Genomic DNA, 27,756 nt, shown 5'->3' with positions numbered 1-27,756 from the left:
AGTTTAGCTAAGGGGTAGAGTGCACCCATCACACACCTGTTACTGTTCTGGAACATGCAGGATACCAAGAGCTTGGATTCAGTAATGCCAGAATTTAACAGAAGTGAAAAAAACCTATTAGGCAGTTTGAACCATGTGTTGTAAAGAAAGGTGGTAGGGAAGCTCATTCAGATGTGTCTAGTATGTCTAGAAGTTTACTGTCTCTGAGATGTAATGTGCCTTTTGAGCTGCAACCATCTTTTCCATGAGAGAGGCATTGAGCCCTGGCTGTTAAAACATAGGACGTGTCTAGAGTGTGAATGTGATCTCCTTAATGGTAGAGGAACAGCAATGACTGTCAAAAATGAAGAAAAATCTCTAGCTCCTTTTGTGGCAAATGAAGTTCCCAGTGCTGCTTTGCTTAATGAAGAGGAGGATGTAGGTGCAGTTGCACTACTAGAAGGTGTTAAGGGTGTACAGATCCTAGAATCAAGAGTCATAGGGTCGCAGAATCATACAGTGATTTGGGTTGGAAGGGACTTTAAAGACCATCTAGTTCTATCCTCCTTGATATGGGCAGGGACACCTTCCACTAGACCAGATTGCTCCAAGCCCTGTCCATCCTGACCTTGAACCCTGCCAGGGATGAGGCAGCCACAGCTTCTTTGGGCAGCCTGTGCCAGATGAGTAAGGAATTGCCTTTTCAGAAACTGAGAAATTCTTGTGGTCCTTCTGCCCTTCTCAGTACCCTTTTGAATTTTAAAAGAGTAAATGAAGTTATGCTTAAACAGAATCCTGTGTTACCACACAAAATTTGTACTCAAAACTTAAGAAGCAGTAAGTCATACTGAATTCAGTTTGTCTCCAAAATGGGTAATGGATGAACATGACTGACTACAACGTTTTTTTCTCTGTGTGTACACGCACACATTTATTACATACACACATATGCATTTTTATATGTATATACACACTTATATTCCCTGAAAGAAAAAATTCAGTTTTCCTATAGTTTATGAGGGCAATTTTATGCTGAAAAAAGTCTTCCATTGTAACTTACTGCCTACAAAACCAAGGATTTTTGTTCTCTAGCACTGGATATACCACAGATTTGAGTGGTGTTCTACAAGAGATTTGTATTGTAGGCACAACATTTTTGCAATTAAAATATGCATGTGTTTCATTCTGTGTTTTACTTTGGAAGAGAATGTTAGTTTGAAACTGAGATTTTGTTTAAAAATGCTGATGTATATATATTTTTCCCTTTTGTGGTAAAGTACGGTTTAGAACGCATGTTTTTTGTTCGGTTGGTTTTGCAATCCTTTGTTTAAAAAGTAGGGGCTTAGATTATAGATTTTCTCTTTATCAACCCTTTTGCAGAGTTTTTAGGCAGAGAATAAAAGAGCTTGTAAAATAATTTGGTCAGTGCGAGCTTAATGTGTTGCACAGTTGGTGCTGTGTCTGAAGGTGAGCCAGGCTCTGCTAGAACTGATATATAAGCAGGTAGCTGAATGGTTGTGTTTTACTGGTTTGTGTAGCAGAATTACAAAATGTTACTTTTTATTAGTAATGCCCCTTACACAAACTGGTAGAAACATTGCAGATATTTGTAACTATTGTGTTTTTTCCTTCTAAACTGGCTAAAATAGAAAACTCCAGCAGTATGTGTCTTTCAAATGAAAGGAAACACGTATAATTTTTGTAATGCACGGCTTAATGGACCTGATATTTGATCTGTTTACAAAGAAAAGGCAAAAGTTACCTACAGTTGAATTTATGCAAACTCTTTTGTATATTGCTTTTATTTTTTTCCTAAGCTTTACAGTAGGGAATAAGATAAAGATGTTAGTATTGCCTGCATATATAAATAGTCAAGTTCAGTATGATGGTTGATAAACAGAAATGTTACTCAAGGGGTATGTGAGGGGATGAAGGCACGGGCCCAGAGCATCTTCACGCAGTGAATCACTTTATTGCCTACTGCTCTAACTTCTTATACCATTCTAACAACAGTTATTTTTAGCTTATTGCTCTAGCTCTTATACCATTCTGTTTGTAGCCTATCATGTTTAGTTCCTGACTTATAGTTTGTTTTTTAACACTGATCGCTTTCTCACAACCAGTCCCAGAATAGCCAGTCTCTTATCTTTATGCTCTCTCCTCCTCAGCCAGGTGTCTTGGTATCTTATGCTCTCTCCTCTGTAGCCAGCTGGTTGCTCTGCTTGATTGTACTTTGTTTCTTCTTTAACTCTTTCTTCTCCAGCCAAGCAGTTACTTCTCTTTGGCAATAATCCTATAGCTTCCATTGTTTCCCACAGGTATGTGCTATAAGATGTAAAACGATGTCTTTGTTTAATATTTCCAATATTTTCTCAAGTTGTAGGCACTGCTAAATGATCTTTAAATTGAAATATACTTTTAATGTAACTACCTAGTGCAAAAGACTCTTTTGAATTAAGCTTTTTACCTGCATTTGCAACAGATGAAATTGCATGTGTATAATGATTGGAAAAAAGTGAACTTAAACCATTCTTCAGCAGATAGACGCAAATTTTAATTGTCACTGTAATTATAAGGAAGAAGTCGATGATTTTCTTTTTTAGTTCCTTACCTGATCATCTTTGAATGGTTATGATGTGAAGAGAACTTTATCCATCAAAGATTGTGGGTATGACTCAGTTCAAGAGTATTTGGAAGGACTCTAAATAATGTGAATAAGAAAAATTCCTTAGAATTGATATATTAGGCCCATCAAAACCTGTCTTTTAACCATCTGTTTTTTTATTGGATGCATTGTATGTTTTAATGGAGTGTTTATTTTTGATGTTTGATAGTTTGTTAGCAGTAGGTAGCGTGAGGATTTGATAATGACCTCGATTCAAGGAACCAGTAATGATACTAAAAGTTCAAATGCTGACTGACAAAGACTGTCACTCCAGGATTTCCTTGAGGAAGTCTAGAAAATGTTGGTAGAAACAGGAAATACTTCATTAAAAACTTTGGCTCTTGTAAAACTGTTTCTAAATCATACAAGAATTTCCAAATGATAATGGCTGATCTGCCAAATCTAGTTCCCTGGAGAAACAGATTTCTGTGTCCCCAAATAATTTTTTCTGGTATTTTATGTTTTACATTCAAACCTCTAGTATTCTTTTCTCTCCAGTTTCTTCCAAGTGTTGAGAGACTTGAGATAACACTTTAGCACTGGAGGTTTTTGAATGATTATTTAATTAGATCTAAGTCTAATGATCAGACAATCCCAATACAGGAATAAAGAGAAGAGATGACAATTTAGTGAATGTGCTTAATTAGTATTTTGCTTTAAAGATGGATATCAACACAAATATTTTCCCTAACAGGGATGATTGGGCTGCATATATAATCCACATGGAAGAAAAAGTGGTGGACTTCATTAAGACTACTACAAGGGGTTATATATTTCATTGTAAAATGAGTGCTGCTGGGGAAGTACCACCAGTGTGGTAAAGCATGTATGTATCCCTAGACTCTGGATCCACAGATACTCAGCCAGGCAGGCTTTCTGGAACAATAGGGAAGCAGTAGCTCTATTGGCATGAAACTGGCTGCATACTGTTCTCTATATGGTAGTGATTCCCGTAAACTTCTATTTAGATTTTTTTTTTTTTTTAAAGCAGCCACAAAATGGCTCAGAAGAGCTTTGAAACTGAGCAGACAAATCTCAAGAAATATAACTGAAGCAAAGGATTTTGCATTCAACATGAAGTGTACCATATGTCTTTCAGGAGCAGAAATAACAAGACATTTAATAGCTTTTTTAATGCACCTTACTCTGTCAGATTTCAGGCATACAGTAAACTCCTAACTGGATTTCCATTCTCTTACGGTTTTCTGCCACAGACAAAGTCTTGAAAATGGATTCTTTCTCTTCAAATGTTGTCGTTACTTTTTAATCATCTCAAATACAAGTAGTTAATTTTAAAGATGATGTTACTTTTTTTTTTTTTTTCCAACCTCAGGAAAAATTTTGTTAAGTTGCTGCTCAAAAAGGAGTAGTACAATGACAGCTTTAGGTCAAATGGATTCCTTTTCAGAACCAAACACGCGCTTCTTGCAGTCTCTTATTAACAACTTGGGCTTATTTTTTTGAGTAATTTCCTTTAATATTCACACATGTTTTGTGAAAGAATTATAGAATCATAAAATAGTTTAGGTTGGAAGGGACCTTAAAGCTCATCTAGTTCCAACCCCCCTGCCATGGGCAGGGACACCTTCCAGTAGACCAGGTTGTCCAACCTGGCATTTGAACACTTCCAGGGATGGGACAGCCACGACTTCTTTGGACAGCCCATGGCAGCAGCTCACCACCCTTACAGGGGAGAACTTCTTCCTGTGAAGGTGGTGAGATATTATCTTGGCATAATTTTTGCAAATGTAATAAAAATATGGTTTATGACCCAAAAGACCTCAAAAGGAACATTTTTAAAGTCAGGGATACTTGTAAATCGTATTTCGTATTTGCACATACCTCTTATTTTCCCCAACATGAACATGCCATCATTTTGTCAATGCTGTGGACACCAAGAGTTAGAACAGTGCTCCTCTTCCATGCGTAGGTGTTGAAAAAATTGATCAGATTTTTCCTGCGGTCTCCTAGAAAATCAGCTTCAAAATCAGATACAAATTTTTAATTAGTCTAGTTCATAAGTCAAGGGAAGTATTAGCAGCTTTTCAGCCCCTGCATTCTGGATTAATGGTTTTGCATAATATGACTGAAAGAAGGTAATGAAAGGTAAATTATGGTTTTACAGTATGTACTTTGCAGGTAATTTTTTATTATTATTTTTAATTAGACTGGTCTAGTTATATTAGCAGTACATAGGGACATGTCATCTTGGATAAACATGAGATTTTGGGGTTAAAGAGCCTATAAATAGTCTTAATTTCACTCTTTCTTCCACACCTGCTTTCTGTCATTGGGTATGCAAACTAATGAGTGGAAGATTTAATGTTGTGTATGAACAGGACAAAATAGCTGAAGTCAGTTTCAAGTTAGTTTTTTTTTTAAATACTTTTTTTTCTGTGTGCTTTTCAGTGAAGTTGTTGGAGGAATTAATCAGTTGTAATTGCAGACTGTTAAAACAAGGGAAGGCTTAATATCATTGTACCTATTTGTGCTGATAAGTTTTATTGCTGAGTGGATTTTGTTATTGTTATTATTATTTGTTTTGAAATGAGATTCAATATTTTTGTACCATTTTGAGGAAATTAGTATCAGTATTAATTGACAGTAACCATGATAGGTCCTGTTATGGATAAGAATTTAACCTCAGATGCTTACGTTTCCACAAAAGGAAATCCATCATGGTACAGTTAGAGCATAAAATGAGGTTAGCAGATATTGGTGATGGGGGTTTTTTCGTAACTTGTTTGGGCAAGTACTTTTAGGCTTAATCTGCAGCCTACCAATTCGGGTATTTGTTCACAGAATCTCAGAATGGTTTGGCTTCGAAGGGACCTTTAAAGATCATCTAGTCTGACCCCCAGGGTTGCAAGGGGCTTCCACCATACAGATACTCCACACCCCTGGATTTCCACAGAAATTGTGAAAATAGGGATTTAAGATCTGCTGAAATCCCAGTCTATTAAAAGATATATTCTATAAGTAACTGCATTTAAAAATATGCTACAGGGAAACATGCATCAGCAAGCACTGGAACTTTTAGAATATGTTTTCCTCGATCTGTTTCCACCTATATATTCTTCTCTGCTCAGTTTTTTAGCTCCTACTCCTCTGTTTCATATTTTCCACATGAAGCACAGTAGTATTTTAGGCTGGTTGTTAGGTGCACCATCTTCCAACGTGTAATAACATGAAGTCAGATCTCTACTGTGCTATTATCTCCATTCATAGTGTTTTCATAGCTCTTTGTGACTAAAAAGACCATCTGAAAATGCATAGTTAACTCATGTTCCACTTCATAGTATTTGCAAACAGTCAGAAACGTGACAGATAGGAAATTTGTTTAGATCATGTGATACCACATCTGTTCTTAGCATTTCAGCTGTGCTTGGGGTGTTGGTGTGGCACCCACCCAGTCTCCTAGCACCAAGCCTGGCAGAATGGAGGGCCTCAACCCATCTTCCTCCTCTGCAGGAAGCCAGGAGTTGTCCCTAAGATAACCATTCAACAGCATAGTACAGCTATCCCTTGTCCAGGGCACACATCCGTTGTTTACAGGGCTGATCATGCTGCAGTGATCATATTTTGAGGAGGAAGTTTCATGAGACTTGCTACTAGGAAATGAGCTGGTCATATACAGTGGCTGGAAAGATCAACCTTGCCAAGGCCTGTGTTAGAAGAAGAAATGAATGCTACGATCCTTAAACACTGACAAGTTCTTACAGAACGCTGATGCTGGTTTAAGTGGTTTGTTGTTGTAATTTGTCTTGTCAAATCTTAGAGTATGTGTACTCTAGGGGCTTTTTTGTGTTGGCTATTGTTTGGGTTTTTTACACAAAGATCCCATCTTGTGTCTTCAGTATTGTATTTACAGTAAGTAGTAGAACCAGTTCTGTATCTTTGAGTCTTTCCTCTCTCTATTGTCGATCTTGATTGTAGTATTTCTCTACTATTTTTTTTTTTCCTGGATTTCCTGGATCTCATCTTCCATGAGATTCTTGTCTGGCATATTTTAACTCATACTCCTGAGTTTTGAGACAGTGTAGCTTATCCAGGAGTTCCTTTCAAGTAACTTTAGACCTTTTGTGGAGAAAAGATTAATTAAATCTTCTAGGTAAGTTTTAAATTAGCTGCTGTTAATTCAAACTTCATTTCAGTTTAGCTATCATAATTTTTTGATAAAGCTACTTAGTTTAAGTATTCAATGCAGAAACTTACTTTTTTGACATAGTTATGGTCACTTATTTCTTTATAAAAAATACAGCAAGCTTGGCCTGTATAACTCTTCCTTATAAAGTCATCTTACATAGAAGCAAAATATTAGTTTGTAATTGCTTTGTAAGGGATTGTTTTGTATTTGTGTCCACAACTAACTTGTTCTGTTTCTTTTTTCTTCTTTTTCTCTTATTTTAAAAGGTGTTTCTCAAGAGTGACCGGGTTGCAAGAATGGTCCACAGTGGAGGATGTTCTGCAAATGACTTTAGAGATGTTTTTAAGAAAAACATTGAGAAGAGAGTCCGAAGTTTGCCGGAAATCGATGGATTAAGCAAAGAGACAGTGTTAAGTTCTTGGCTAGCCAAATATGACGCCATATACAGGGGAGAAGAGGACTTTTGCAAACAGCCAAATAGAATGGCCTTAAGTGCTGTGTCGGAGCTGATTCTGAGCAAGGAACAGCTGTATGAAATGTTTCAGCAGATTCTAGGGATCAAAAAATTGGAACACCAGTTGATTTATAATGCCTGCCAAGTAAGTATCAGTGTCACTTGGTTCTGTTGTGTCCAAAATACCTTCCCCCTGCTAACAGGTCAAGTACTTCCTCCCTATGTGCAGAAGCCTTTAGTTTTAAGTACATCTTCAGAGTCCAAGGGGATGAGGCCCCTCAGAAGGGAATCTTTGCATCATTTGTTTGCTGGAGAGCTCTTGGAAAAAGGGTCTGCCAGAGTATATGGCACTTATGCTACAGGGACCTCTTGAGACCTTTTGCAGTATCACAGTTCTAGGGATTTGGGTGATCTGCAGACTGTTCTATGGTCTGTATTCCTGCATACCCTCATATAAATCACATATATACGTACATATATTTGTGTGTATGTGTACATCTTTAAAAGAAATCTGCTGCCATAAATGGATAGGTGAAAGGTGATTGACTTCAGGATGCTCTTGGCCATCCATTGTCTAGGAGGTCGCTATATTAGAACTCAATGTGCTTCATTTCAAACGCCATCTACGAAGCTAATTTGCACATTTTTACTTTGTTGTTTTGTTAGATAAATGTGGTGTTCCCCATAAATTACTGAGTCCAAGACAGTCTGTTCAGCAACTGCTTTTGGATTTATATGTGTAATCTATCGCTAATCAGTGCTGTAAATGGTGTGTAAAATTATTTTATCTGGCCAGTCGTGATAGTGATGCAAGTATAAATTACCAGTTACTGAGGGAGGAAAAACCTGAAAAAAGCAAGATATTTTTGAAGGACTTGCAACAAACCAGTGTGGAATATAACATTTAAGCTGAGTTCACACAGCTTTCTACACTGTCTATAAAATAGTACACCAGACTACAGCTAAGCTGGTTTTGATATATTATGCTGAAGACTGGCTCGTAGTTATGGGCCATTTTAATACTGGAACAAATGAGGAGTCTTTGACATTGTTGCCTACTTCATTTATGGATTAGTGTGGCATGAAATTATATAAATGATTGAAACATCTGTGGTGTTCATGATGCTGCTTCTTCTTTTGTAATGAGAAAATATAATATTTTATTCGGCAGCAAATTATGATGGCTTCCTATTTTAGATGTGAGCTATTTGCCAAGAGGGTGGAAAGAGACTTCTAAATGAGAAGTGTTTTAAATGGAAAGAGACAGAAAATAGTCCTTTTTTCTTGTTTGCCCCATCTTTTTCCTTTTGCCTCTTAATTCACATACATGTAAATCATGAAGCTAACCTCTGGTATATACAGGTTGGTTACAAGACGAAGAAGCACTGAAATCTTGGGGGACAATCCTGCTTATTTGTTGGTTGAGTGGTTTGTTGGTTTTTTTCTTATACAATAGAACATAGATGTATGGGATAATTCAGTTTGGAAAAGTCCTCGGGAAGTCATTTAGTGTAACCTCTTGCGCAAAGCAGGATCAGCTGTCAAGACAGATTAGGTTACTGAGGGCTTTAACCAGTCAGGTCTTAAAACTTCCAAGAATGGAGATAGACTCTGCAAACTCTCTGGACAACCTGTTCCAATACCTGAAAACATGATGTATGAATTCCTCCTGCCTCTGGTGTCTAATGATTGCTAAGTCTTATCTTATACGTCACTGTGAATGGTCAAAATCTGCTGTTAGTCTGCATCATTGTAGAGTTTTAAAGTATTAAACAAAAAAATCATTCCCTTAGTCTAGAAGGGGTTCTGATGATACAGCTGCCTAGGTTCTTCTATCTGTATACTTGAAGGCTTCTCTATTTTGGTTCTTAATTGTAGGAATGTTGATCGAACAAAACTGCTTGGCAAATGTAAACAATTCTCTGACTGTACTTGGTCCATAACGTCCAGAGAGACTGAAACATTGCAGTGACTCATAGTCTTCTACCATAGTAGAATTTTAAGCATGAGATGACTTTCTTTTCTATTTTATGAATTGCAAATTAAAGAGGAAATAATCTGTTAGGTGGGAAGGGAGAAGAACTGACTGATCATCCTGATGTGTGTGAGGATGACTCAATGAGATTAAGAGAAGACTCTTCTCTTGCTCTTCCTGGTTTTGAGCACTGAAGGTTGTAAAGTTTCCTGTGCAGGTCTCCAAAGTACACATTGTTTACCCTGGATTCATATAAGTACTGGAGGGCAGGAAGAAAGGGAGCCTTACTTTGGGAGCAGATATAGGAGCATCTACATATTTAAATCTGGGAAGAATGGCTCGAGCCTATATCCTTCTTCTTTGAAGTTCTAGTTTTCTGAAGATTTTAGTTTTCCAAGGCAAGGATGAGATTACTTTGCAGAATAAAAACTTTAATTCTGTACTTCAACAGAGTTGCTACCAACCATGCATTTCATATCCTGTTCCTGTGGTCCAGTCAAGCACATAATATACCAAACGCATGAGGAGAAGCGTGTTGCAAAGAAAAAGACAACAATCATAGCCTTCCCAGGAAGTACCTTGCGGACAGCAACCAGTCTCTGATAATGTAATGCCTTTTCTCCTTTGCTGAAATCCCTTATTTCTCATTACAGTTTTAATAAATATTTTAGTTTAGGCTGTATCTAATTCCTTTCTATTGACAGTGCATTTATAGAAGATGAAATTAAGTTAAGAGTCAGATTTCAGTTAGCAGCAGCAGTTTTCATTCTGCCCTAAAAGCTTCTATCTGTCTTCGTATGAAAATGCTCACTTTCATTTCCCTTTGCCACTGCTGCTTAGAATACTAGAGACTTGCAGATAATGATAATCAATAGTGTCTGGGAGCAGTGAGATAAGTGAAAGTCCAAACAGATGTTAAAATTGTATTTTCAATAGAGGTTTTGATGAGTTGGCTTCTAGCCTGTGCTTCTAGGAGAGAATCAGATATATAAAATTCTGTATATTTTGCAGCTCTGAGAAACAGCTGCCCTTAACTGCAAATCTGTACAGTTATAATTTGTGCAGAAAACTCTCTTCTTTTCCCCTTTCTTTTTTCTTTCCAGCCCTTTGGAAATAGGAAAGAGAAAAATGTCTTACAATATCGATGATAAGAGTAAATTATCCTGCACCTACAGGCCTGCTAAATAGACAAGGATGCTATTTCTAACAGTAGGAGGTAGTCTGTCATCCTCCTCCTTTTGACTTTCTCTGCATTTAGAAACTTTTCGTTGGTTTTCAGCAGCTTTTGCTCCCCAGCCTGTTCTAAATGGAATGTTCCCTTCAACTCTTAAACCCTTGGTGTCTTGCAGCAGCTCATCAGCTGGTTCTGCTAGGGTGTGGGTTACTATGGGTCTGCACAGGTTGCCAGTCTCCATCCTTTGTATGATAGCAGTGAGAAACAGCGTTCCTTCAATCAGCACAAGAACTTAATCAAAAATAAAGTGAATAGTAATAGACCAGCTCTCTGACATTGTCGAACACACAGTCCACGTGTGAGAATTTTACTCATTTTTCTTTGAAGAATAACTTTTTGTCAATCTTTTTACATACATTAAATGCCTAAGCTTGCCCTTAGGTAGTGAACATTAACAGGATGTTCACATTAAGTTGAAGACTTCTATGAACTCATTTTCGACTACAGTTTAAAGGAAGGCCAGCAACTGATGCCAACCACTTCTATTTCTTTGTGATTAAAAAATCCATTTTTTAAAGTGGCAACGCTTTCACCTGATTTTTATTTACATTGTGTTGCCTTAAGCTGTGTTTTATGGTACAGAAATGATTTCCAGTTAGCTGGGACTTAATGAGCTCCTTGACTTGCTTTCGAGATGCCCGGCCACAGTGTGTTGTTATGGTTTCTTTGATTTATAGACATCAAACATGATATAGTCTTTTTTTCTTTCTTTCTTTTTTTTCTTTCTTTTTTTTTTTTTTTTATATTTTTCGCTGGTGTAGAGGATAACTTTGATGCAAAAAGTCAAACTGAAAGTCAAACTCAAACTGATGTGTGGTCATGCACTATTCTTGCTACACTTCACCAGTACTAGAATTTCTGTACCAGGTAAATCAGAAGTCCACACAGTTTTATTTTGAAAGTACCTTTATAAGGTTGATGTTTTTAGCTGATCTGAATGCCTTGTCTGGGGTGCGGGGAGGAAAGAACACCGAGTTTCATAATGAAAAAATTCCTGCAAGTCACATTCTCTTTTCTGACAGATAGTAAGTAATTCTGAGAATAATGTAACAGGTTTTAAGAAGAATTATTTGCGAAGTCTTCTACTATTGACTTTTTGGGAATCAACCAGAAACCAGTTCTTCAGTAAATAGTTTTAGATGGTACTTTGGTGCAAGATACAATTTTCTGCTTAAAAGCCTTGTGTTGCATCTGGTTCACATCCTTTACTATCTTTAGCTTTTACAACATGTAACTCTTCGTTTAAGTGCGTAATACTGAGAATCGTGGACTATATTGTATCTTCCATAATAAATTTTTGTACTTTTAATTGAGAGAGATTTATGTGAAGAATTTCTCCTGAATCAAAGTCTTCTTATGATGCTCAATACAATTGTGCTCTTTCACCCAGCACTTCACTGAAGTCCAGTTAATTATGCAGGTTTGGAAATAAGTCAAATTAAGGGCAGTTTAATTTGCCACAACGCCTTAATTACTTTTGAATGTTTGTAGTTCTGATCCTTTCCTCAGTAAAATCATGAAAAGTAGTACATTTATGTCACGAATCATAGGATTACCCATAGTTCTGGATATTTTTCTTAGAAACTCTCATACACTAAATTATAAGGATAAATGCAACTTTATGAAGTGCAAGAATATATCCTTGTACAGAAAGTATCAGGGTAGCATTGATACTTCTTGAAGTGATTAAACAAATATTAAGATTCCCTTCAATACGTAGACCAAAACTGAAACAGATTCATTAATTCTTTAAGTTGGGGCAAGTCACATGAAAAAAACCCAAAAGGCTTGGGCTGTATATTATAGAACACATATGTTATGTTATGTTACTGCTGGGTAGCCAGAGTGCATGCTGCCAGTGTGGGGCTGAGTTTCTTTGCTCTCTAGATAAAAGTCAGTTATGCAGATTGTTCATAGTAGATGGCAGGCAGGGCAGGAGTCAGGGGAGAAGCTGTTTGGGCTCTCAGTGGGTGGAGGGACAGCAGTGGTATGGGAGATCTCATGGGAGAAGAAAAGCAGTTATTTTGTGGGACTGTGGGAGTGCATAGAGTTGTAGTTCGTACTCAGGCATTGACCACATTTTTATAGGATAAATGTGAGTCTAGAAAGTTTCTGCACACAGTCGTGATGCAGTAACAATATGCTTCCTTACACAACAGGTCAGTGCTTTAAAACTGTCATATGCGTCTGTCAACCTGAAAAGTGTTTCATGCCTTTTATAACAGAAATGTTCAAGTGTTCACACTTCAGGCTCATTCACACATCAACTCTGTTGGTTTCTAGTACCTGAAAATTCAAGGATACATCTTCTGCCATGACCTCCTCCTCACAAAAAAAAAAAAAAGCAAAACCACAAGAAAATCTGCTTCTGCTGTCTGGCCGATTTTTGCCTGTTCTTCAAGGGGAAAAATTTGCTGCCGCTGCCTTTTCTCCAGTGAGAGCAGAACAATTCAAACCAATTATTTCATGGGAGAAATTAATTGTCATTTCTCAGAGGGGTTTAGATGTTGTCGCTTCTTCATGAGACATCAGTCTTTATTACATGCACATAGGAGTTTAATATGAAGTTATTCCAACAGTTATCATTTTTTTAAATTGTAGGGATTTTTTTCTGAGGTGCTTCATTTGTCTTCTTGCTTCATTTGTCTTCTACCTACATTTGAGAGGTCCAGAGAGGTCTTGCTCAAGACAAGAGTTTTGATGTTTTGGAGAACAGTGCTGCAATCTGGAATATTCCTCCTAAAATTATTTCTGTAATGAGTCTGTGAGAAATCCAGAGCTAAGCTGAACAGCGTATGTCAGGCCAGTTTGGAGTTTCAGCTTAATAATGTGAGTTCCCGTGAAAAAGAAAGTCTTGGAACCCCAAGTGATTCAGTTCAGCTGACACACACTGATGGAATTTAAAGAGGGGAGGGAAAAGTTTTAGCTCCTGCAAAAAACTGTTCTTTTCTATAATAGCAGATTTTACTTTGGAAAAAAAATCTCTCATTTCCCCAAAGGGTGTTGATTTGTTCTCATTTAATGATAGAATGGTGGAAAGGGTATTTAAGCATCCTCAGAGAAGCAAGTTACTTTTTTAGCATATTTAAATATCTGACTCTGAATAATATTTGAAAGCCTTGCAAATTACATAATGGAGAAGTACTTCGAAATATTTTTGTTTGTACTTGAAGAAATACTGGGGAAAAACAAGAGAGAAATGGTGTGTTGGCAGCTGTAATGCATTTTCAGTGTTTGAGGTATTGTACTATCCTTCTTACATTCAGCTTTTTATGGAGAAAACTTGAGTGGGACATCTAAAAACTATGAAAATATGCAAAGGTTTATTTGTTCAGTATAAGTGTTAAGAAAACACATCGAGGAACAGTTTTTCACTTTTAATCTTTTTTTAAGTCAAAATGTACATGTTTTGTAAAGCTGTATCGTAGAGCTTTCTTTGTGCTTATGTGGCTTTTCCTCTTGTGTTTTGTTTTGCACCTGCGTGAAGGAGTTAGACAGTAGTAGCCTGAGAGACTAGCAGCACTCATAGACTAGTGGATTTACCTGTGTTTTCTAAGTTAGCATCCTCCTAAGCCTGTTCTCCTGTGTATCACCTTTCTTATCACAAGAGAGAAGCCAGCCTTGACTGAGAATCAGCAGAGAGAAGCTGCGAATTACCCATTTCCCTGCTCTACTTTGTGCCTCCTCTGGAAATTGAAATAACCAACACTGATATTTTGGCTGCAGATCTTTCTTTCAAGTTGTTTTGTTTTCTGAGTCTTTGGCATTCAATGAGTGCAGGAAAACAGCAGGAGAATAGGCACCATAGCATTAAAAAATAAGGAAGTTGGTTTTGGCTTTGTTAAAGCAGATCCTTTTAAGCTGATTCTATTTTTTACCTGTCCCTGTGTTTTTTCCCCTAGAATATTCTTTTGAAGTCTTCATGAAGTAATTAATGCTGTTTTGACATTCTGTTGAGTTCCAGATCCAAGGAAGTTAAGCTGCTTCAACACTCACAGCCAAATATATCGAACATTTAATGTGCACTTATATTAACATCAACCAGTGCATTTGACTCATCATGTTTAATATTACCAGCTGAGGATAAAGTTCCTCTACTTTGGTACTAAGCAATAAAAATAAATATTTTCTCCCAAAGGCTGTCATATTAATATCTTCTTGTTGTTGTGTTTAAGGAGAGGCTCTGTGTCTTCAAGTAAATAAATACATACCAAATAATTTTTGCAGCCGCATTTCCAGACTGATGATTAAGTTTATTAATGTGTCTGATTACTAGCTTACATGTGCATCTGAATGAATGCTTGTGAGCAAGCTGAATAAGTTAATGACACTTAGCATGAATTTGTCACCTGTACTGCCTAAGACATAGCAGTATTCTGCATTCCCTCTTCATCAATTCAAAGTAAACCAGTTTTGCTTAGAACAGACACTTCCATCCCAAGAATCAATTTGATTATTTAGGTTTGTTCATCTGCGGGGTTTTTTCATCCTGAGATGTCTCAGCAGCCGGTGTGAAGCCAGCAGAAGCAGTTGAAAAAGCCACAGGAAAAGAATGAGCCTATGTTTCTGTATCCCTCTCACTCACTGATACTGACTATCTTGTTCTGAAGCTTAGCTGCTTTTTTCTCCCATTTCTGAAATTTTTAAGGCAGAACCCTCTTAGCTCTCCCTTCTCGAGGGGAAGTTTCTTTGCAAGTGGCTGCCTGAACAAGGTTTGTATGAGTTCCTGCACCACAGTTTCTCCAAAGGGAAAGATACGGGTAAATTTAGAAGTGAGCCAGCTAATATATATGGTAGATACACTTTAAACAGAACTGTCAAAGCGTAGCCATAATAGAGGATAGCCTGTCCTATGCAAGAGTAATTCTGTATGTGAAACAGCCAAGAGATTTGCAGTTCTCTTTGAATATGTTATGATTTGTGTGTTTTTATCCTCTAGGGAGGTGTTTTTGTGGCTGTCCTGAAAATAAGAACTCTCAGGTCATCTTTTCAGCTGTCTCCTCGTGTGAGACTGTCCTCATCTGTATGATCTAATCTCTCAGTCTCGGATCTTCCAGGCTGTCCACCCCTGACACCCTCTCACCCTTAAAGAGGATTGTTTCTCAACAGAAGAGCTGTCATGCAGTGAAGTGCTTCTTGGTCTGTCATTTATTCCCGTATTTTGTATTGCAAGATTTAAAGTTAGTTGTCCATATCATCCAGATAGTTTGGTGTCAATGCTGAGGCTGGCAGAAGAACTATCCATTTTCGAATGAAGTAAGGGAAGAGTCAGTCCCTCCATCACCTCTGAATAAACTATTTTCCTAATAGTTTATTCACTTCCTAAAGCAGTGCCAAGCTTTTCCAATATGGGAATGCTAGTACTGCTCGTAAATGAAGGCATATATAATACTGAGCCATGTCTGAGAGAGTCTCCAAAGATACACACAACTATTGGAGTAACTTTGTTTTATTATTAGAAGCACTGTAAAATAACGCTTCAATCAGTCTGGCACAGCCTTCTCCCCATGCAGCACCTTTCCTCAGGAGATTGGAGACAGCAGGATCTTGCCTGAAATACCTATTTCTCCTTAGGGAAACTTAGCTGACCAGTATTCCAATTTTACCATACTGGAGCAACTATTATGTTTTACAGATGGGTAGCAGACTTTTTGTAACTGGTGTTTTCCCACCTGCTTGATGTTAGTACTGTTTCCTTCCATTCCCGTGTTTCTGGGAGGATGGAAGCTGGAAGCTTATAGCTTCTAGCATCAGGAGAATGGCTCCATGTCTTTCTCTAAGTGTTCATTTAGAAAACTGGTTCAGGACCAGTGCGTGTGGAGAAGATATATATATGACGGAAGGCTACAAGGGAGACAATAATGTCCCTCTCAAAAAGAAGAGTGTTCATAAATGTTGCTACACTAATGCCGACATGATAGTGTCTACACTATTTGGGCAACAAACAAGAAGTCCAGTTTCTGTGTCAAGATCAGAAGGGAAAGTAACACTAGTGATGTTGTGATGGGGATCAGTTACAGCCCACCAGACTGAGAGGATAAAGCTATCAACAATTAAAGGAAGTCTCCCAGTGGCAGGTATTGATCCTCATGATGGATTTCAGACACCTGCCACCAGTTTGCTTGGAGGTTAATATGGCATTGTGCAAGCAATTGAAAAAGTTTTTAAGACTGTGTTGGTGGCAATTGCTGAACACAAGAGCTCGCAAACAAACCATCCTCTTGTACAGGAAGTTTGAGAATTATAGATGTTACCTTATTCTCTGGAAAGACCATGGAACACAGTCTCTTGCAATCCTTTTTCACCTGTGTAAAAAGTGATCACTATTAATTTACATGGATACCAAGAGCAAATCATGCCTGACGAACCTGACTGCTTTCTTTCATGAAATGACTGACTGTGTGAATAAGGAGAGCAGTTAATGGTAATGTACCTTGACTTTGGTAGGACTTTTGGCATCATCTTCTACCTCATTCACATTTGTAAGTTGAGGAAGTTTACTATTAGAGGGCTTGAAAATTGTCTCGCTCAGAAAGCTGAAAGGCAGTGGTTTAAAATCCCACTTAGTAGCTGGGAACACAGCACTCCAGAGTTCAGTATTGCTCACTATTTTTATAAGCAGCTTGGATGATGAAACAGAATCTATCATCTTCATCGATCTGTGGACAGTGTGAAACTGAAGGGGAGGGTGGTGCAGCTGACATGCTGAATGGTTAGGGATGCTCTTGAGCATTAAGCTAACAGAAACCCCATGAAGTTCAAGGAGAAGTGGAAAGTTTTGCATGTTGCACGAGAGAACCTTGGGCATGATTATGAACTAGGAACCAAGTGGTTGAGTTGCCGCTTTTGTCAAAAAGGATGGGGTGGGAGCTGGGGTGTGGTTTGCAGGATGGGTGCCAGGTTGAGTAAGAGCCAACAGTGTCCTTTCATTACAGATGAGATAATGCTTAGCTACATTAGAGGAAGCATAGGTAGGAGATTGAAGTGAAGGAGTTGTTCTTCCCCTCTGCCTGACAATGGTGAAGAAGATAGACTTCTGTAGCCTTGCAAAGAGAGTACGATCAAGGAGACCCATCCTTCCTAGTCAGTTGAACTCTGTATAAAGCTTCTTAAATACTGGACTAGCATTTAACTAGAGTTGGCTTAGAAAGAATATGGACTCTATGTCAGTAGAGGTGTTTTCAAGTAAGTTGGAGAAATATATTTCTAGGCTGGGTTAAGTAGAGTTGGTCCTACTTTTGGGATAACTGATGATGTTTTTAAACATGGAATATTTTTGATTACATTACACTTTCAGAGGAGCAACAGTTGATAGTCATGGAAAGCAGATGTTGGCTCTTTTCTTTCATCACCAAAAAAATATTTCCCATGTTAAGAACACACTAGCTCCATGCTCTTAAGCAGTACTTTTTCATCTTCCTTGTGAAGGTCTTTTTTTCCCACTCATTAAATAACCAGAATATAGACTGAAGATCTAGAACCTATTTTCTTTTGGACCTCACTCTAAATACTAGAACATTCATAGATATGGAAAACATTTTTGGTGCAACATAAATCTGTAGGTGAAGCTTACCTTCTTCTACATTAAACTCTGGATTAAATAATTTTTTAGTCCTCAGCTATTTTGGATTTTTCTTTTTACGGATAGGTTCACATCACTAATATCACTGATTTCTAGAAAAACATAGCAATGGAGAACATTCTCCGGCTGATGCCACAGAATTTAACAGAAAGGGAAAAAATGAGATTCCTTTTCTGTCATCTTTTAGCTTCTCCACATTGTATTTACAAAAAACTTCAACAGTATTTCCTTCTATCCACTGATTTTCTTAAATAGAAAACTTTCTTGAAGAAATTATTAGCTGTTTCACAAGAACTATTAATATCCTACTGCATATGCTTAAATACAAAGGCAGAATTTCAACCAAATAGATACATCTTGCCAATTGAAATAAGAACTGTTTATATCTGAGTGGTTTCGTCTGGTTTTATGTTTGTGTTGTGTTTTTTTTTTCCCATGGTGCATTTTGAAAGCAACGTCATACGTAGTTTTTGGAAAATCTGTGATAAATTGGTGCTTCAGTTGTGAGTTGTCAGCCTGAATTTTAAGTTTTCTGTCTTGTTAAGTCAACCATATGTAATTATTTTGGAAAAAAATATTGGCGTGACATTCAAGGTGCTTTTGCTTACTTAATGCGATGCTCATTAACATTTATTGCCATAATTGCACATATTCCCTTTGGTTTCAACACTCCGAAGAAGATCTAATCAGTGATTAATAAGGCAAGGAAACATTCTGCATTAGTTTTTTGGAAGAGTGAGGAGAGTAAACAAAAGAGGGGATTTCCTTCTGAAGCAAGGATAACTACAGGAAAATATAAAACACTGTGAACCTCTTTGGGACATAAATATGTATATACCACCAAGGTTTGCATGCTAATCTTTGGATTGTCTTGTATATGGTAATCTTTGTGCAGGGGGTGGGAGAGGAGGAGGGTGGAAGCCTTTTTCTAAGGAGGATCAGGACATGAGTCATAGCTCATTTAACGCCCATCACTTCCTGGTTAGGGTGGATGTGGGAGAGTATTCCCTAGACAGAACCTGAAAACTACTTGTGTTGAAGCAGACAGCCAATACCTATTTCAGCAGGGTCCGAGGCAAAGAGAGAGAGTAAGAACGCCCATTCCTTACTAGAGATTGCCAGTGCGGTTGGGATCTCCAGTATTTGTGGTAGGCGTGTAGATAACTGCTTAAGAGCTTTTAATAACTCTCTGGAGGCTTCTCTGTCTCTCCATTGATTACCTAGGGACCTTGTATTTCTGTCTTAAAAGATACTTTTTTGGGATGGTAAAATAGACTATGTGTGGCTCTGAAGCTTCTTGTGCTGTCTAACTGTAGGAAGAACACCCATACAGATAATAAGACAAAGGCTCAAGTGGAAATTAAGCAGAAGTTGAACTATTTTGTATGTGGATTTTCATAATGTTATGGTGGCAAAGTTGGGGGTGGAAGGCATTTTCATAGTTAGCAAAAGCTTACAAGTTTGACTTTTACAGTGTGGAAGACAGTGCTCTGATGAACGTGTAGAGTCTGTCCTGACAGCATCCATGAACTCCAATATGTGGATGTAGAAACTAAGGTATAGTTAGATAAAATACGTTTACAGTATGACATACTACATTATTCTCCTTCCTTCAGCACAACCTACTTTCCTCAGGTTTTCGTCCTGTCCAGCAGAGGTGGTTCAACCTTCTTACCCAATAAGAAGGGCAGACCTGGGTTTTGCCTGTTAGTTTGTGCCATCATCACAAATGCCAAGAGAATGAGAGGCAGAAAATTCCATTGCTTGTAGTGATGCTTTTGACCTGTGCTAACATTCCTAATGTGATTCTAATCACATCTACTTCTGGAGTTTAGTGTTAATACTTGTTGATTTTAAGACAGTGTTGTTCTTAAACAGTCAGTGGGCTGACATATCATGGCACTTCTTTCTGAATGGCAAGTTCTGTAGTAAATATTGGATGGTGGTGATTTATGGTGCAGTCTTGGTATTTTAGAATGACATTTGAGGGGAAAGTTTCTTTTGTTTTCCTTTTGATTGGTTCCTAGAGAGTTTAAGTGTGGTTTGTATCTGGTTAACTCTGTTTAGAAGTGTTGCATCTTTATTCGACATCTTCATGAGTGTCCCGGAGAAGGCAATGTAAAGGAAATCTCCAAGTTCACAGGTGATATTAAATAGTCTTGGCTACTCTGATGTTGCTTTAATGCAGGGAGCTCCAGAAAGACCTCACTGCATGGGCAAAAGCATGACAGATAAGCTCTAATGTAGCTAAATGTAAGGTAATGCATCTGAAGAGAAATAAACTAGCACATTCCCAGAGGATGCTGAGCTGAGCATGGACAGTTAGAGCTCAGGCAGGACACTCCAGGTTCCCTGTGGTGAAACTACTAGTTTGTGTACAACAGTAGCATCATTTTCTTGCTTTATATCACCTTCTTATGCCCATATCTTAAGCATTGCGTGCAGCTTTGTTCTCCCTATCTCAGGGATATAGGGGACTAGAGGACTAGAAAATGAAGACTAGAGGGTGGCATTAAAAATCATGGAACAGCTGCCTTTGAAGAAGATACTGAAAGGGCTGAAGCTTTTCAGTTTGGAGGTAGGAGGTTGGCAGGGAGAAGTATCACTGAGGTTTACAAATTAATGAATGTAGTGGCCAAGGTGGATGTGTACTTTCACTCACCAAATAACACACCACTGGAAACTGAGACACTCAAGGAAGTTTGTAGGAGATTGAAAATGAATGTAATGCTTCCTTATCTGGCTTTTGGAGAACTTCCATAACATTTTCTCATGGAGAGTGATGAGGGCAGACAGCAGCAGGAGGCTCAAAAGGGTTTGGACAAGTTCTTGGAGAACAGGTCCATAAATTGATGCTAATTGTACTAGGCATGGATGTACCTTATAACATCTGTCACACTTCCTCAGGCTCCACAACTGTCACTGGAGTAATGCACTTTGGAGAACAACCAGGCTTCAGCATTTTACCTAAATAGCCTTCTCTGCTGTCACTGTCACACCCACAACTCTGGGCTGTATGGGCTTTCTGTCTGATCCAACAGATCTTTATATAAGTCTAACAGATTTCTTGTATCTGTTGCACCAAGATGATTGTATAATCCAGGGGAAAATAGGAAGGTATTTTCTTTAAAATTTGAGGCATCAAACAGGAATTAAACATACGTATAATTACATCTTCTATTGTTTGAAGAACAGCATAATTTTGAGATTGGTCAAAATGCCAGAGAAGATGGCATTTAGTAGTAGTTGATAAAGTGAGTAATTCACAATAAAGCATGTTTTCTAACTATTTTTTAAAAAAACCTTTTCTTATGGAACTGATTTATAGAAATGACATGGCTTCTAATAGACATTCTATCAGTTTCTTAGCCTTAGTTTTTAACTATTCCTACTACATATATTGTGAATGAGCTTGAATACTTCTGTGCTTCCTTTCCTGTTTATTTTCAAGTCTTACTGCGGGATTTCCTGGAGGTTTTTGGTATTCATAGTGCCTGAAATCAGATTGTGAGGGAGAACTTTTTAGCTGGTGCTGAAACTTCTAAAATTGCACTTCATATGTTTTCAAAGCTTGAAGGTAAGGACATGCAATATCAGACTCTAGGCTTTGATTGTTTTGTAAACTGTCAAAGCGTCCACCCAATGGTTGATTAAAATCTTGGATTTATGTTGGGGTTTTTTAATTGTATAGTTTTCAGTTTTGTTTTTCAGAATTCTGTTGGTTTGGGTTTTTTTTCCATTGCATTAATGTAATCTTGATTTTAGATTTTGGTTTGGTTTTAGTATTTTTACAATAATCATTTTTTACAAATAAATGTATAATCAGTATAGTTAATGACTACAAACAATTGGTATAAATGATACCTTCTGCCACCTTAATCAGTCACATGTATATAAGTCAACATTGAAATCACGTAAGCATGTCCAGAACTTTATAAAGAATATTTCAGAGACTAAAACCCCTCATCGTCTGAGATTGTGCATGAACTTTTTGAGTTGATGGGGTGTATAGAGATTAAAGATGGTCAGACAGCTTTTGAAAACATTGATTTGATTTGATTTGATTTTTTTTTTTAGCCAACTGAAGCTACTGTAGAGTATGTCTGTTGTCTTGCCTTGCTCTTTTTCTGCGTTACTACTTGTTGTTAACAATATTGGCTACAGAGGAAGTGATATGCTAATTGCTTGCTCTGTTTATCTATACCCCCTCCATCCTAATTTTATTATTTACGTTATTGTAAAACTATTGCTTCCCTCAAGAAAAAAATAAAAGCGGAAAAAAAATAGCAGTCACTAAATACTTGTATTAAAACAAATTAATTCAAACTGATGTTTGAGCTTTTTGCTGGCACTGCATTGCAGGAAAACTGAGTGATCAGCGTGGCCAATTGTCTGAAAGGCAATCTTGTGCTTTACTACAGCAAAGTCGATAAGAAAAGGCTGTGGGGCCTGACGGTGCATTGTGGAAAGTTGTTCGAACACCTCATGCAGGCTTTGGACCTCTCAGCTTTTATAAGTTTACTTGCTGCAGAAAAATTGAAAGATGTTTCAGTGGTTGATGAGTTCTTCTTTTGACTTAGAATTACCTGCAAACATGTATTCTGGTATTTCATAAGAGAAATAATTTCAGAAACAGGTGCTTTCCCTCCTGTTTTGTTTTAACCATTAATAGATTTTTCTCTCTTTGACATCCTTCCTCTTATATTTCAATTCTGTGTTGCACATACTGTAAAACATATCTCTGTTTATTTGCCAAACTAACAATTTCTCACTGTTTGTATGTGTTGACGGGGAAAATGAACAAGTTGGGAAGAGGGAGATTTAGGAACTGAGTTTTTAAAGTTTGTGTTCTGCAGATTTCCCACAAAACTCTGCAAGATTCCATCACACAGGCAAGATCAGCCATGATAGGAACTTTGCAGCGTGCAGAGAACACGAGAGGTTTTTAATACCATTTTATTAATCTTTTTTATGAATCTGAATTAACCCTCTGTATAATCTGTACACAAGGAAGATAAAAGATTCTAAAACTGAAGTTGAATGGCATAGCTTCCTCTGAAATAGAGGAGTGACTACAGTTCTTATGTGTCTTTCTTGCTGCGAAACAGGAGGCAGAATGTTTATGAAAAGGTCTAGTAGAAGCCATTTGGAAAGCTTCTCACGCCCTGCCTCTTAGTCAAATCTGGTTTTTCTCTCCCAAAGGAATTGGAAGCAATTTATTTCTGTTGCTGTTTTGTTCTTCGGAAGTGAAGCGCTGTTGAATTCACGTCCAAAAGCATCTGCTGTTGTAGATTGGAGTTGGGCACTCTGTTTTTGGCCTGACTAGGAAGTTGTTGATCCTTCTCCTTTTACATATTTAGCTCCTAATCTTGGTTCACAAGCTTAGGAAACTTTGGGAATCTCCGCAGGCTGTTTGTGTTCAGTGCCTGGTGAATCCTTAATGCTTTAGATACCTTTAATCTCTTCCCAGTCTGTCCTTTAGAGCAAGTCTGCCTGTGTAAAGATAAGAACAGGAACAAATCCTGTGAGTCTTGGAGGCAGCAGGTCTGTCTAAATCAACACTCCTTTTTTTAGAGTCAGAGATAAGAGTAGCAAGGACAATGGTCTGAAAAACATGGGTATTTGCATCTAGTACACCTGCCTGCTTGCTGCTTACTTGATTGACAGCTGAAATTGAGCACTGGGACTTCTTTGGCCTTTGCTTTCTGTTCCTGCCTTGCTGCAGGATGCCATTAGTTACATCCAAAAATCCTTTTTTTTTTTTTTCCCCCAGCATTATCATAGCGCTTTAAATCCAAGCCCTTTATTCCATTTGGTGTATGTTGACAGTTTTTGCCTTGGCTGTCAGACAGTAGCCAGGATGGACCCTGCAGGTTACCTCACATGGACATCCACAAATAACCTATCAGCTCAGCAGGGCCCAGACTTGGTCGTGTGTGGCAAAAAGTGGTTATAAAGGAAAAATGGCCATTACTGTCACATAGAGTGAAAAAACTTTGGATTTTGTGTTGCAGAAAGAAGAGCAAGTCCTAAGAGATGTGCACTGTCAATTTTGTCATTAAATGTAGAGAGATTTATGTCGCTATAGGCAGGAAAATGTAATTTCACATTGATGTTACTATGAATTAGAAAGCTGCAGGGAAGCTAACCGAACATTAATAAAACAGTCACTTGGAGGAACTATCAGTTAGTTTGAGCACTTGTGAATGTAAAGAACAATAACTTGAATCAGATCAGTACTCACTCACTCATGCTTAAACTGGTCTTGTTTCTTGGGCATAGGACATCTGACCTCCTTGATATGTGGAGGGATGCAAATGAGCGCCCTGGGCTTTAGTGCAGTATGTATTGGCAGCATTAGTACCTTTTTCACCCAAAATTGCTCTTGCACATTTACCAGGCTTTTTGCCAGTGTACCATTTTTCTTTTTCTCCAAAATACATAGATGTTTCAGCCTTTGAAGTAATTTTTTTCAGTTATTATTTGAATTGGAATCACAAAGTATGCAGTCTTTTGCAACCTGTTAAAATATGGAAACATTCATTCATTCAGATGTATTTCCATTCTGTGCTGTTTAGGCACATAAATTAAGCAACTGTTTGCCAAGCAAGATGTTGTGCTGTTGATCTGAATAATGATTTTTAAGTCTGATAAACTTACATCCTGTCTTTAATCAGCAAATATTTGAGGAGCCTAGACTCCATGCATATTCAACAGCAAGAGCAGCATATTCAAGGGTGAGAGCAGCACAACCTGGAGATGAGGCTGAATGCTGAATCTGCGTTTGTCTCCACTAGAGGCTTTTCGTAGCCTGGCTGCTGCAAAGTTGATTTTCCAAAGGTTTATAACTTGGCCAGAGTTGAGCTATTTTCACAGGTAGGGCCCCGCTAAATTTCAGATCTTTACTTCAGAGCAAGATGGTGCTAGAGCTCTTGACAAGATGGTCACCATTTTTCTTATGATGGTTAAAGAAGTGTATTGTCTTCCCTGGCCTTTTCAGAAACAAGGGAGTGTTTTGTTTGGAATTGTTAGAGCAGGAATTTGGAGTAGAAAACTTCAGCCTATCTTTCAGAAGTCAAAGCTTACAGAAGCAACTGAAAACACCCAACATTTCTTATTGGAGGATAACTTGCATATTGAGGACGTTCCAGCTCCATCTCTACTAATAAAGAAGTTTGTAATAAAAATGATTGCCCTTTTCAGAGTGAGAAAAAATAAAGACAGCTTCAAGCATGAATGAATAAAAACATTTTCAAATTAATAGTTTGATGTCTAATGGTGGCAGGTTTATTTTAGAAAGCTGTTTTTATGTAACACCATTGTGTGTGGGGGAAAAAGATAATGAGCTACCACTTCTTTTTATATACAAAAAGTAGCTTCTTATTCACCCAAGCATAGTCATTCACAACTACTGATTTTTCTGAAGAACCTTTTAAAATCCAAATAATCATCTTTGCAGAAAGAAAGGGCACAAGTGAGTTGTCTTATTCATACTCTTTCTCATCTGGGAATTAACTAGCCTTCAAAAGGGGAGGAGTGTCTCTGCCTAGGTTTTCAAGTTTTAGGGGACGTATATATGGCATATGGGAAACATTGGTTTGTTTGGTGAGGAATTCTAATGTATTTTATATTGAAAACAGGTCTCTGTTGTCTGTAGAGTCTTCCATAGTGAGGTCCCCTGCTGCTAAAATACGACTAATTGGTTATGTGAGGTTTAAATGACATGAGGAGCATCTCTAGTGTTGGTGCAGTCAGTAAATGCCTATGGTGCATAATTACTGCCATTGCAGAAAGCTGAAATGTTTTTATTAAATGGAATTTATATAGACCCTCTTTTAAAATAATCTCTAAGGCTTTACGTTGCATTTTTTAAAATGCCTTCATATTTAAGGGTCAGAAGCATTATGTGGTGCCACCTTGTCTCTTTTCTGTAAGTAAAGTAGTGTTTTTAGGTCTTTCATCTCATCAGCTTCTTTCTATACCTTACCAAATATCATTATGTACCTACATTTCAAACCCATTATAATGCATAAATATTTCAGGAAGAAAACTGAAGTTTAAAAATAAGTAAATAAGGAAATCAGAACATTTTTAAGTACTCAAGTACAAACATTTTGGGAAGCAATGCAGATTTAAGTTAAAAGCTAAGATTTAGAAAACCAGGTTACATCTCCATTAACTTAAGTGATCATTTCATGTGTTTTTTCAATGGAAAAATAATGAAACATCAGTCTTTAAACAAAATCTTTTGCCTTCTCAAATGAGTTAATAATAGAGGCAGTCATTTAAGTTGTGCCTTGACACTCCTCCTTTAGCTGAGGAGCATTGCAAAAGAGAGGGCATCATATATTTGGCCTGATGCCCTGAATAGCAGTCTTATTTTAAAACCTTAGTTTCATGTAATGAATCATTTACCAAATTAATTGTGCATTCTTTAACTGACTATCTTGTTTAATTAGAGAACCAATTTTTGCCAATTTGCATCCATAATCAACTTAAGTTTTATTTTGTTTTGTTTTTTTAGTGAAGACCAATTCAGGTATCCTTAAACCTTAGCCAGATATTAAATGCACTAGGGGTGTATCAGCAATTTGCATCATGTCTGTGGTTAGCCTTAGAGACAGAGAGAGTCCTCCACTCTGTCATTGTCCTTGATTGACATTTATTCAGGTAAGAAGGCAAGTTGTGTCTGATCATTTCCAGATGTGTCACTCTTCTTCCTCTTAACCAGCTCTGCAGGTCAGTGCATTGAGGTGAGGCCCCACTTGCATATACTCCACCACCACCCTTAATAAGTAAATGGGTGAAGAATGAGTTGGAAAGTCTCCTTTCTGTTGAGACCTGTCTTTTTCTGTTGAGGTAAATAGATCTGTCCTTCCCCTTTACCTCCCTGATGGAAGTCAGATGTTTAGTCATGACTATTCCCTTAGTATGAAAATACAGAAGGCTCAAAAATTGGATATGCCTTGATGTGGGCAACTGGCTGGTGTTTGCAGAAAAGAGCTACGTGAGGGAAATAATGGCACACTTAGAAGGCGTAGCCACACAGTTTTCTTTTCTTTTACTTACATATTCCTACTCATGGCACCAAAGAGAAGATTACCTTGCAAATACTTTCTAAGCCAGTCTGTCAGTCCAGTTTTCTGCTTCATGGAGAAATGTTTTCATAAGGAAATATATACTGCCTCTGTTTAGCCTGAGTATTAAAAACTCAAGGAAATGCTGGCTACCTTTCAGAGACCCTGACTGCCATGGATAACTGATGGCCATTACGTTTATTTTATCGAGACTCAAACCCATGTATTAGCTTAGCGTTTCACTGATTTTAAGACAAAAAGGATGCAATTCATTTATATTTTGTTTCTAACTACAGTACTTGCTGTTAAAATATAGTACATTTCTTGCAGTTAACTTTATTTTTATTCTCTATCCAAGTTGGATAATGGAGATGAGCAAGCAGCCCAGATCAGACGTGAACTAGATGGACGACTACAATTGGCAGAACAAATGGCAAGGGTAAGTGGTTGCTGTCATGTACCAAGAACATACCTTCACATGAGACTCAGTAGAATGATACACAGTGTGTGTTTCCAGTTTCTGATTCTAAAGATAACCAGAAGATAATTTGAAAACAGTCTGGCAGATGCATTTCTTCCCGGTCTGGAGTATCTGCGTCAACACTTTCCAAACTTGTCTGTCCTGGGTTCAGCTACAGCAGTC

At 37.7% G+C, this 27,756-nt stretch overlaps 1 protein-coding gene across 1 annotated transcript; it reads left to right on the top strand.

Annotated features, from left to right (window-relative positions):
- Positions 1–330: 330 nt before the first annotated feature.
- On the top strand, positions 331–27,552 carry LOC104407735 (calcium-dependent secretion activator 2-like; the record flags this gene model as incomplete). The annotated part of the gene is made up of 3 exons (XM_010017096.1): positions 331–507; positions 7,058–7,390; positions 27,472–27,552. Coding segments are annotated over exons 1-3 (591 nt in total), but the record flags the coding sequence as incomplete, so codon positions are not given.
- Positions 27,553–27,756: the final 204 nt, after the last annotated feature.

Source organism: Nestor notabilis, unplaced genomic scaffold, assembly GCF_000696875.1.
Source record: "Nestor notabilis isolate BGI_N333 unplaced genomic scaffold, ASM69687v1 scaffold32716, whole genome shotgun sequence".
Classification (NCBI taxonomy): Eukaryota; Metazoa; Chordata; class Aves; order Psittaciformes; family Psittacidae; genus Nestor; species Nestor notabilis.
Note: the sequence above shows the minus strand (reverse complement) of the source record. Positions and strands in the feature narration are given on the sequence as shown.